Source organism: Acipenser ruthenus, chromosome 19 (assembly GCF_902713425.1).
Source record: "Acipenser ruthenus chromosome 19, fAciRut3.2 maternal haplotype, whole genome shotgun sequence".
In the NCBI taxonomy this organism is placed as follows: Eukaryota; Metazoa; Chordata; class Actinopteri; order Acipenseriformes; family Acipenseridae; genus Acipenser; species Acipenser ruthenus.
The window spans coordinates 21,576,185-21,587,347 of record NC_081207.1 but is presented as its reverse complement, the minus strand read 5'-3'; the positions used below and the strand labels follow the sequence as shown (position 1 = coordinate 21,587,347).

The window sequence follows — 11,163 nt, the reverse complement described above, 5'->3', positions numbered from 1 at the left end:
AGTTTGACTTGTATGCAACTGCAGTGAAACCTTCAGAACCTGTTTTTAAAATATACAAACAAGTTTTAGTTTATATTTTAAGGTAATTTGTTTTAAAAAAAACATTACACCTAAATTTGTGCTGACGTGTTTATTCAAATAATAATAATACAAATGTTAGTTTTATGTATTATCATTGTTTCGTACATTCTCAGTTTAGTAATTACATAAAGTTTATGCATGTATAAGGTTTAATTCTCCATATATTTTATTATATTTAAGATACAGACCGTATGAATCTATATAAAATATAAAAAGCAGAATACACAATATGGCAGTTTTTGGCATGTTTCAGCCTTCTACAGCTCACAGTATAAAAAGCTGACACACTTCTCTCAATTCAGAATTTGCAAAGTACCAGACAATTGAATGCTTGGAAACAATGGTTACCCATATTGTAAAATGTTATAACTTTTATAAATGGACAATTACACAGTACAGTAAATGCGATTTTAGCATGTTATTTATAATTAGGAGACTACAGCAAATGCAATTATATGGAAGCAAACTTATGAGGCTTTCCTTATCAGAATGTAAGTTCATAGGCCAACATATATGCATAATTGAAAAGGTAGAGTCGCTGGTCAGTGGGGTTGTAGTGGAGATTCTGTATGTCTGATGAGATCTTCTCAAAAGGGACACTCAGGGTATTTGTGTCATGGCCAGTGACTGTGTCAAAGGCGTAAAAAACCTCCTCTTGCTTAGGGCTCAAGTAGCGTGTGGCATAGAGTACGCCACACACCATGAAGGCATTAGAGACTGACTTCTTGAAAAGTTTTGTCTTCCAGGTTTGCACCACGGCCAGGGTGGAGGAATCAAGCTTGCTAATCACTATGTTGCCATAGTTTTCCTCCGTGGCATAGATAGCCCAGAGGCCTGTCTCATCGACAGATAGGTCGATATCGGTGGTGCCATAGCAGGAGTAGTAGCAGTAGGGGAATTTATTATCGTGTCCTGCATCTTGCAAAGCAATGTGCTGGAAGGTCTTGGTTTTCAAATCAAATTTGCAGACGTTGGGGGACTTGTAGCAGTTGTAGTAGAGGGACTCGTTGTATAAGACTGTACCAGGTCCTTGGATGGAATAGGTAGTGGTGTAGGAAGACGTCACTGAGATGTCTTTGTGGTTCTTTGACATCACAAAGTCTTCAAAAGAGGAGTATGTTCGCAGAGTGATGCCATACGTATTACTACTCTGCAGAGATTGAACCCAGTACAATTCAGGGCTACCATGCCTACTTTCCTTTCCCCAGGCACCAAAGGGGTATGATGTACCATAAGGGTTAAGCTGGGTGACAACTGGAGAGCTGATGTTGGATAGCAAAACTTTGGAGCATTGATCTAAAGGTGTAAAAGAGAAGATTTGTCACATACAAAAGGTACCAGATCCAAATGTAACCTGTGCAATTTTCTTAATAAGCTATTCAGAATTAAATGGAATGTGACTACATCTTATTTTCATTTTTTTATAAATGTTACTAATTTACAACACATTCTAAACTTGCGCTGTTTGCATGACAAGATAAAAAAAAATCCTTCCTTCCAGTATTACTTTATCACACAGGGATAAAGCAATTTTATCTTCCCTGCTCAGGATTTTTACAGTGTATGCCAATTGATTGTATATTTTAATGTAAATCTTTTTACAAATGATATATAACAAAACGAATCAATGTTTCATTGCACATGGAGGCTTGGGATCTTGGAAAAAAAACATTCAGTAACCAATTTTAACAGATTAAATTATGATTTGTTACTAAAGTACGCATCAATATTATTAATCCATTCCCAGATTCATTTCCCAATGTGAAATAAATTTTTACTAGCCGACACTAAAAAAATAGTAACTAAATCATTTTAATTAATGGGTTAACAGAATACAATCCACACTGTTTTTGGGGGGGGGGGGTGATATTCTGGATTATGACCATAAAATACTCACAACAACTTTTCAAAGCTGGTAAACCTTTATGTTTACTTTATGTACTCTTTTAAACTGCATTCGCACAAGCATTCACTGCTACAGCGGTTTCTATCCTACTGTAACTATTACTGGACCTAATGCTTGCAAAATGCAATGTGAAGCTTAGCAAACTGGTGCTGACACTATTGCAAACTACCCTCCTTAACAGCCCCTCTTTATATCAACCTGAAATTATCTTTTTTGCAGGTACAGAACAAACAAAATATTGTTCAGATTAATATTGAGGGATTATACAATACTGGCTGCACTGCTATATACCATTTATCTGTTATTTATGCAGTTGTGTGTATAATAACTATATCCTCATTATTTGTATACAGTAGAATATATTAGTTTAGCAACTACATTTCGTTGTTTTGCTACCTGACCCTGCTTTGGGTTTCTACTGTCATTTTGCTTATTCCTGTTCCACAGATTAACAGTGTTTTATGGTTTTGGCCAAAATGTTTTCCAATAAACATTTAGCAGATAAGACTGGTGAATTGCTTGTTAATTATAAATGTATATCTCTCACTAACAAAGAAATAAAGTATATAAAAAAAATGTGACCACCAGGGGTCAGAATGAATTTAAGAACTGTTCAGAGAAAAATGCTAAAGTGGTGTCAGAAATGCAGCAGTTTCCAATGGTTAAGAATCTAAGCATTAGTCTGGCACCTTTGGCTCCTGGGTGCCTTGGATTACTAATCACATAGCCCAGTGCCTCACCCTAGGAGGCTGCGGACAGAACAGTGTAGCTGAATAGTATGTTGAATGCATGTAGCACCCTGCCCCCCTGTCCTCACCCAGCTGTGTCTTGTCGTAGGTGCGGCACGACTCCAGTCGATTCTTTAGTTTTCTGATGTGCTCTCTTAAGGCCAGCAAGTTAAACTTGTCATATTTCTGCATGTTCTGCACTTTGAGCCTGATGGAGCTCAGCTGAAACAAAGCAAGGTGATCCATTCATGTCATGAGTGATGGACATACAGCATAAATGTAAACTAGTTTTAACTTTAACTGTGGGTTACCATAAGGTCATTTTATTGGTGCATCTATGCCACTTAGGACCAGAATGGATATCGTGTGGCCCCCTGCAGAAGTTTCACTAGGCGTGTGGTAAAGCATGGTAAATGGGTGGTAAAACATTATATAGCATAGATTGAAATTGAATCTATTCAGTCTTGAACAAAGAAGACTACGCGGCGATCTGATTCAAACATACAAAATCCTAAAAGGTATAGACAATGTCAACCCGGGGGACTTCTTTGACTTGAAAAAAGAAAAAAGGACCAGGGGTCATAAATGGAGATTAGATAAAGGGGCATTCAGAACAGAAAATAGGAGGCACTTTTTTACACAGAGAATTGTGAGGGTCTGGAACCAACTCCCCAGTAATGTTGTTGAAGCTGACACCCTGGGATCCTTCAAGAAGCTGCTTGATGAGATTCTGGGATCAATAAGCTACTAACAACCAAACGAGCAAGATGGGCTGAATGGCCTCCTCTCGTTTGTAAACTTTCTTATGTTCTTATGTTCTTATGTTCTTATAGCTGAAAAAAGGCATGATCAGTAAAAGTGTAATCATGAATACACATATAAAGGTGTATGTACATGGAAATGATACTCAAGTAGCAGCACCTGGTTACCAAATGCATATTTACAGTCAGCCAGTATTCATAAACATGAGCCAAGTGTAATTATTCCAAGGCTACCAGGTGTTACTTCATGAATATTTCATTTTCACAACACTTTGGAATAAAAAAAGGCTAAACATGGCAATAATGTTAAAGTTGAATGTGCCTTCTATCTGTGCAGTTTTAGAAAGGGCAGATGTTGTGAGCTCAGCACTGGCTAATACAACACAGGTACAGTACTGACGGTATTTTTGTTTTTAAATGTATTTACTTGTTGACCGTGGCACAATACAATGTCTAATTCAATTCTCCTGCCTAGTTGAGTGTATGTACTATAATAAGCTGTTGCTGCGTATCAAATTAATGTTCCAATATGCTAAAGCGACCTTAAGCGCTGTATGATGAAGCATAAAGCATAGAGATGCATAGAAAAACACACAAGCAATGCTCAACCTCATTAGAGAACCAGTATGTGTTTAACATGGTAAAAGTGAAGTTCAGAGCACCAATTTCACCCAGTAAAGGGATGTTTCCACAAACTATTACTGTAGTGCTGTTAGTCTGACTCTAATTGTAGTGTTTGTAGTTGTTAAGGTGTCTCACCTCATCATTCAGATCCTGTGCTGTGGAAGTATCGAGGGCCTGCTTCTTGTGTGCATCTGCAATCTGTGTCCCCAGGTCACCCATCTCGTAGTCCAGGAGTCTGAAGTTGAGTGGGTTGTACAGGCCTCGGTTGTTGATATATTCAAATTGACTCAGGTGCTCTGTAATGTTCTTGATGGCCGCTGAAAACAGGGGCATCTTGATATGGGTCAAGTTTGTCTGCCAATAAAATATGTGCAGGCCAAAAGGTCAGTGTTAAACCATCTTGAGGAGCACATCATGCTAAGTGTCTGGACGTAAAGGTAAAAGAAAAGTCATTTGCTGAAAGGTATACTGTAGCTGGACCTATTCAAGTGTTTTTTTTCTTTGTTATCATTTGCGATTCTCTGCCCATAGAGGTGGGGAATTAAACCCTTACAAACTAAATGCTTTTAAATTCTGAAAGTGTGTTTCATTCAGATTTAGACATTTAGTACAGCAAAGAGTCCAAAATATTGCTAGTAGACTACTGCATAGGAACAGCATTGCTTTGAAGTACACTAATTTCACTTCAGTCATACAGAATCCATCTGAAAATCAGTTGATAAGATATTGTTAAATTACTAATTTTACAAAGCATGAATTCAACAGGATAAAAATTATAAGCTGAAAAGTAACGCCTTAAAATATATAAATATGAACAGTAATTATAGCCATTCATAATAAAGAAATGGATGCAAGAGCTCTGAATATACTCTTAAAGTATCTGCTCGGATCCTGCTGATGCCAGATGCAGTGTTAAGGGTTGCTAAAGTGTTAAGGCGTCTGCTAAATAAACAAACCAACAAATAATATATTTAGGACACCCCTTTCATTTGCATAGATGTTGTAACAGTCCCCTGCATTTTTTTTGCAGTTTTTCATTATCTGAGTTCAAGAGCTGCTCTTTAATTAAGTTTACATGTAAATACACTGCTGTGTGCTAGATGGTGATGGTGCTTTCTAATATAAATACCCGTTGACAGATCCAGCCTACACTATGGCACCAAAAAGCAGAAAAAACACAATATTTGATTAATTGTCATAAGAACCTCTAAGGATTGATTGCATTCCTGGTAAAAATGTAAGGGAACAGTAAAATCTCTGATAATAATAATAATAATTATTATTATTAATAATAATTAATATAGAACACAACCATTGCATTAGTTCTGTGCGTAGTTCTGTAGGCTAGCCTACAATTTGAAAGTTTATTTCAAACCTTTCAGTCTCCAGTACAGTACTGGTAAGCTCTTTTAAATATTTTACATTTAGCTGTTATTTGTGCTTGTGTTAAAAAAAGATGTTGAATTAAAATGTTTCTTTATTAAATGTACTATTCACATGTTAAACAGCTGAATGCTGGATAACTATACTTTCATCACTGTATATTAAAAGAATTTCCCTTCTCCTAGATTCCTGTTGCACTGTTTTACACGGCTGCTCTACAGTAACTTGCCTGTGTCTTCAGTTCATCCAGAGACTCACTGCATTGCTGAAACAGGCCCAGCAGCTCTTCAAATTCCTGCACTGGAAAATCCCAAGCGCTGAAGTTAATCTGGCACACGCACGCATCCTTCCGCAACTCCCCTGTGACACGCTGTGGACTGGACGCCTACACAGAGAAACCTTGTTAACTGCAGGTGTCCAGTTGTGTAGCTGACCAGAACTCACCTGCACACACGCATCACCAAACACGAAATTCATCATTGAATCATTTGAAGAAAGTGTATAATCGTTGACACCCCTATTGACAACAGTTTTCAAGAGCATGTTTATGAAACAGTGAAGGTTACACGCCCACTCAGTCTGTTATAAGCCTGTGCTACCCAAATTAATTTGTAAATAATGATCTTAAAGTTACTCTTTTAATATTCATATGTGACAGGGTGGATGAGCCATGCACTATTGGGGACCTTTTCAATGTGTCTGAAGTTTGACTGAACAAACCATTTAATGTGTTTTGCAGCCTATTTGTATGTTTGGATTTGAAAAGTATTTTGTTTTGTAAACCTTTTTATTTTTGATCTTTTAAAAAAAAAAACTAAAGTGCGCTGAGTAACGCATTGTTTTTATTAAAATAAAAATATTAACATTAAAACAATCGTGTATTGTGTATCTACAACTTTAAAAAGCACCCCCCCCCCCCACCCCCCTTTTAAGAGTTTTCATAACATTCTCTTGAATCTGGATAAGGTCTGTGCTACTTTTGTTTCTGGAGGTGAAAAAAAGGAAAAATGTATTTTTGTTATAAGAGTCTATCCTATGTTACTGGACACTCAGCTGATGCACTATCCTTGTACTATTGCATTACTATTAAGTCATTCTAGATACAAATTGTCTTAATCCTAAGTAGTTACTTCTTATCTCATATTGTATTCTAGTAGTATTTGCACTTACTGTAAACTACACTGTACTTAAATATTGTTCTTGCACTGTAACCTTGCATTGCCTCGTAACACTTTGTCTGCCAAACTACTACTAATAATAATCCTGTTAGAGATTGATTGAGTAACCAATTAATTCATCAATCATTTTTTTTTAAACAGGACTGAACAAGACATGATAGGATTTCTCAATGTGTATATTACTGGGTAGTTAATACACTGAATGCTTGGTTTAATCTAAAAATATATATATTTTAAGAAAGAAAAGGTTTGTACTCACTGCAAGAGGCAGCTGGCTGACCAGGAGAAGCAGAGCCCAAACCATGTCTGATGAAACACTTATGTGGAGAAACTTCTCTTATTTATAGGAGCTCAGCCCTGCCTCAGCCTCCTAATCACATTCACCATTGACTGAATAACATTTCCCTGTCAAGGCAGGCAGACTGTGCAGTAGTTTAAAGAATAGAATATTCATTTCAACTATTTCAAGGAATAACGTACACTCATCCCTACATAATAAGGCTTTAATTACAATGATGGTTTTGAATGACGAGCGCTAGCAGTGTGGTTATAATAAGGAGATGATTTCCTACTATGTAAAAATCTTATTAAAAAATGAATTTAAAAAAATAATCATGCTTAATCATGCTTTAACACTGATATGATATTTGATTACACACCGATCAACAAATACAAGAAACCCTTTATTTTAATATACTTTTATTACACTCCAAAAGAAAAGAATAATTGAAGACATATAAGATGATGTCTATAGCTGAAGTAACTGTTTTGCTCTCCAAATTGATTCTGAACAACGGTATGCATTTGTAATTGTAACTTCACTGTCTTAATACATGTGGTTGAACTTTGACTTGGAAATTGAAGGCAGTAGTATTAGGTTAAGTCTGCATCAGTTTTCTAACAGCAATAAAACTGTGTTGTAAGCGTGATTTTTATTAAATATTCACTTTGCATTTTCTCAAGCTGGACCTCATTCTCAGTTTTACTCCTAAAGTGGTATAATGATTGTTTCAGAATACAGCAGTTTATATGTAGCTACCTAATTAAATAATAACACTCCTGTTGGAATTAAATCTAGTAGGCTTATCACTGTTGACCAATCAATCTGGTACTTGGCTGATTCCTTTTGTTCAGTGTCCCTTTTGTTGTGATGACTATTCATAATTTGAATAAAACTATTAAAACTCGGTCACTTGGCCAGATTTGAACTAAAGGTCTAAAGGTGGAGGTCATTGTCCAGTTTTGTTTTTCCTGGCAGGGTACACAAATATTTTGGTTTATTGAGAAATCCTCATTTTGGAGAAGTGGCCTAAGAAAATACTCAAGTTTGCAATTTTTTTTCCTTTTCCTTTTTTTTTTACCAAAAGGAAGTGTTTGGGGGGAAAAAAAACTGTTTAGGGGAAAAGCTATGTCAGCAATTTCTAATTTTTTTTTTTTCTTTAAGAATATCCTATTTGTAAAGGACATTTTGGGCTTTATTTAGCAACATCATCTAGGCAAAGTGGGGAAGCTATAAAAAAGGCCAACAAGATGCTCGGATATATTGTGAGAAGTGTTGAATTTAAATCAAGGGAAGTAATGTTAAAACTTTACAGTGCATTAGAAAGACCTCACCTAGAATATTGTGTTCAGTTCTGGTCATCTCGTTACAAAAAATATATTGCTTCTCTAGAAAGAGTGCAAAGAAGAGCAAACAGAATTATCCCGGGTTTAAAAGGCATGTCGTATGCAGACAGGCTAAAAGAATTTAATCTATTCAGTCTTGAACAAAGAAGACTACGCTGCGATCTGATTCAAACATTCAAAATCCTAAAAGGTATAAACATGTATAAAATGTCGACCCAGAGGACTTCTTTGACCTGAATAAAAGAAACAAGGACCAGGGGTCACAAATGGAGATTAGATAAAGGGTCATTCAAAACAGAAGATAGGAGGCACTTTTTTTACACAGAGAATTGTGAGGGTCTGGAAACAACTCCCCAGTAATGCTGTTGAAGCTGACACCCTGGGATCCTTCAAGAAGCTGCTTGATGAGATTCTGAGATCAATAAGCTACTAACAACCAAACGAGCAAGATGGGCTGAATGGCCTCCTCTCGTTTGTAAACTCTCTTATGTTCTTATGTTCTAACAGTGACACTTTGCTAAGACAGTGCAATAACTGTTCATGACCACTGTGGAACAGACATCTTTGAAAGACTTCAATCATTCCCCCCTAATTCTTCTTTGTTCTAGGCTGAATAGATTCAGTTCTTTCAGCCTGTCTTCGTAGCTCAGTCCTTTCATTAGTCTGGTTGCTCTTCGTCGGACTCTCTCCAGGTCCACAATGTCCCTTGGGGGGGGGGGGGGGTTGTTTTCAAAGGAACGGAATACTGCTTCCCATTGACATTGAAGTGTGTTTTTGAGTAATGTTACACAATGTTCCTATTTTCTAAAGAGAGTAAGTGTAAGGTTACATGATGGTTTTCTGTGTAAACATGTGCTATGTTAGAAGTGGTTGCGTAAAGTATTTTTTTAAAGTACGTTTCTCAGGTAAAACAAAAAAAAGTTTGCATGTTTCAGTAGCTGTATTTTTTTAAAATTTGAACTAAAGGTCTAAAGGTGCGGGTCATTGTCCAGCTTTTACTTTTTCTGATTAGGGTTGCCAACTTTCCATTTTTTCAAAACCGGACATCATTTTTTTTCAAAGAACAGACTATCACAGAACCGAGCTTGCTACACAACGTAGGCAACGCCTCCTTCTCTGTTTGGCTGTTGGCAACATATATCTTTATAGCGATTTGCTGAAAATATGAATGGCAGCATGTATTAAATTATGTACCTATCAAAAGCTGCAATTGTGCTGTCCATCGTGGTGACGTCAGTATGTCCAGCTCTTTTGTTGTTTTAGCAACAGCAATTGATAATTAAAGCCACAGCAGTCTCTCACAAATTTGTACCACTGGCACAGATCTGGTGGTCACCTTTCAGTGACATTGGTATTGAGTGTCTGGTTTTCAGTGTACTAGAAGGCTGTGTGGTCCAGTGGTTAAAGAAAAGGGCTTGTAAAAAAGGAGGTTCCCAGTTCAAATCCCACCTCAGTCACTGACTCATTGTGTGACCCTGAACAAGTCACTTGATCTCCTTGTACTCCGTCTTTCAGGTGAGACGTAATTGTAAGTGACTCTGCAGCTGATACATATTTCACACACCCTAGTCTCTGTAAGTTGCCTTGGATAAAGGCATCTGCTAAATAAACAAATAATAATATCATATAATAAAACCAGACAGCTGACAACCCTATTCCTGATAGGATACAAAATATTTGTGGTTTATTAAGAAATTCTCATTTTGGAGAAGTGGCATAAGAAAATGCACATTTGCAGAAAAACTAGTTTTTTACCAGAAGAAAAATACTATCTCATCAATTTTTCTTACAACATTACCATCTGGTCAGCCCTGTTACTGCTAACTCGCAGTGTGTGCATCTTTTCTAAATATTTCAGTTTAAATGAATACCTGTGTGTTTGTTTTTGTTTCAGTAAAATGGTTTAAAAGTATTTGTATTTGGTTCTGACTAATTATTATTTAAATATTTATTATGTACTTTTTTTGTAATAAGAAAAGGGATTGTCTCCATAAATGTAAAAAAAAGTGAGTTTGGTTTAGAAAACCTGTCTGTTTGGGCCCTCCTAGTCAGGTGTATAAAAGCAGGCAGTCTCTGCTTCCAGGGGGAAAGGTGGAGTACGTGGTTAGGTACCAACAAGTGTACTGTTAGTTTGATGTTTTTTTTGGGATGCTGTGATTCAAAATTATTTATGTTAACCTGGTTTTGAAAGGTGAAGGAGTGGGACCAGTTCCCACAAAATCTAATAAAGCTTATTTACAAACATTCTCTTTATTTTTCAAAACTCTCTGCTCCCCCTCCACAAAGAGTACATTATCACTTTTGTTTTTTTAAGAAATGAAAAGGTAAGACTCCAGAAAATTCCAGGAAAGAATCAACTTGCAGAGCAGAGCCATAAGTTGGCAAAAAAAAGGGGCTAAGTGGCCTTTTAGGGGAAAAATTGCTCAAACCGACTTCCATGCAGCATAGTACTGAAATGTCCCAACTTCCCCGAAGTCGATAAACATTAAAATAGCACAGCGTTGCAGGGTTAGTATATTGGGGTAGTTTTGTGATGTATAAAATATCCAGATTGGATGGGGCTTGGGGGTAGGATTAGGGTTAGGGTTAGGGTAAGAGTTAGTATATTGGGGTAGTTTTGTGAAGTATAACATATGCAGATTGGATGGGGCTTGGGGTTAGGGTTAGGGTTCGGTTAAGAGTTAGTATATTGGGGTAGTTTTGTGAAGTATAACATATGCAGATTGGATGTGGCTTGAGAGTGGAGGAACACAGGCAATTGTTGTGCATGTTGTTTTCTCTAAAGCACTCCCTCCATCCCTACTTGATAAAGTGAGACTGCTGTGCTTTCAGTTTGCAACAGTACAAATAGAGCACAGTACATTGTACCATTCCAA

The 11,163-nt window shown here is 36.8% G+C and overlaps 1 protein-coding gene across 1 annotated transcript; it reads right to left on the bottom strand.

Moving 5' to 3' along the window:
• Positions 1 to 121: 121 nt before the first annotated feature.
• On the bottom strand, positions 122 to 6,975 carry LOC117424404 (olfactomedin). Its single transcript, XM_034040703.3, has 5 exons — positions 6,921 to 6,975; positions 5,713 to 5,868; positions 4,236 to 4,454; positions 2,805 to 2,937; positions 122 to 1,377 (listed from the first exon to the last, which is right to left on the bottom strand). The coding sequence occupies exons 1-5, from the start codon at positions 6,963 to 6,965 to the stop codon at positions 566 to 568; spliced, it is 1,365 nt and encodes a 454-aa protein (XP_033896594.3). The 5' UTR covers positions 6,966 to 6,975; the 3' UTR covers positions 122 to 565.
• Between the last annotated feature and the right edge of the window lie 4,188 nt (positions 6,976 to 11,163).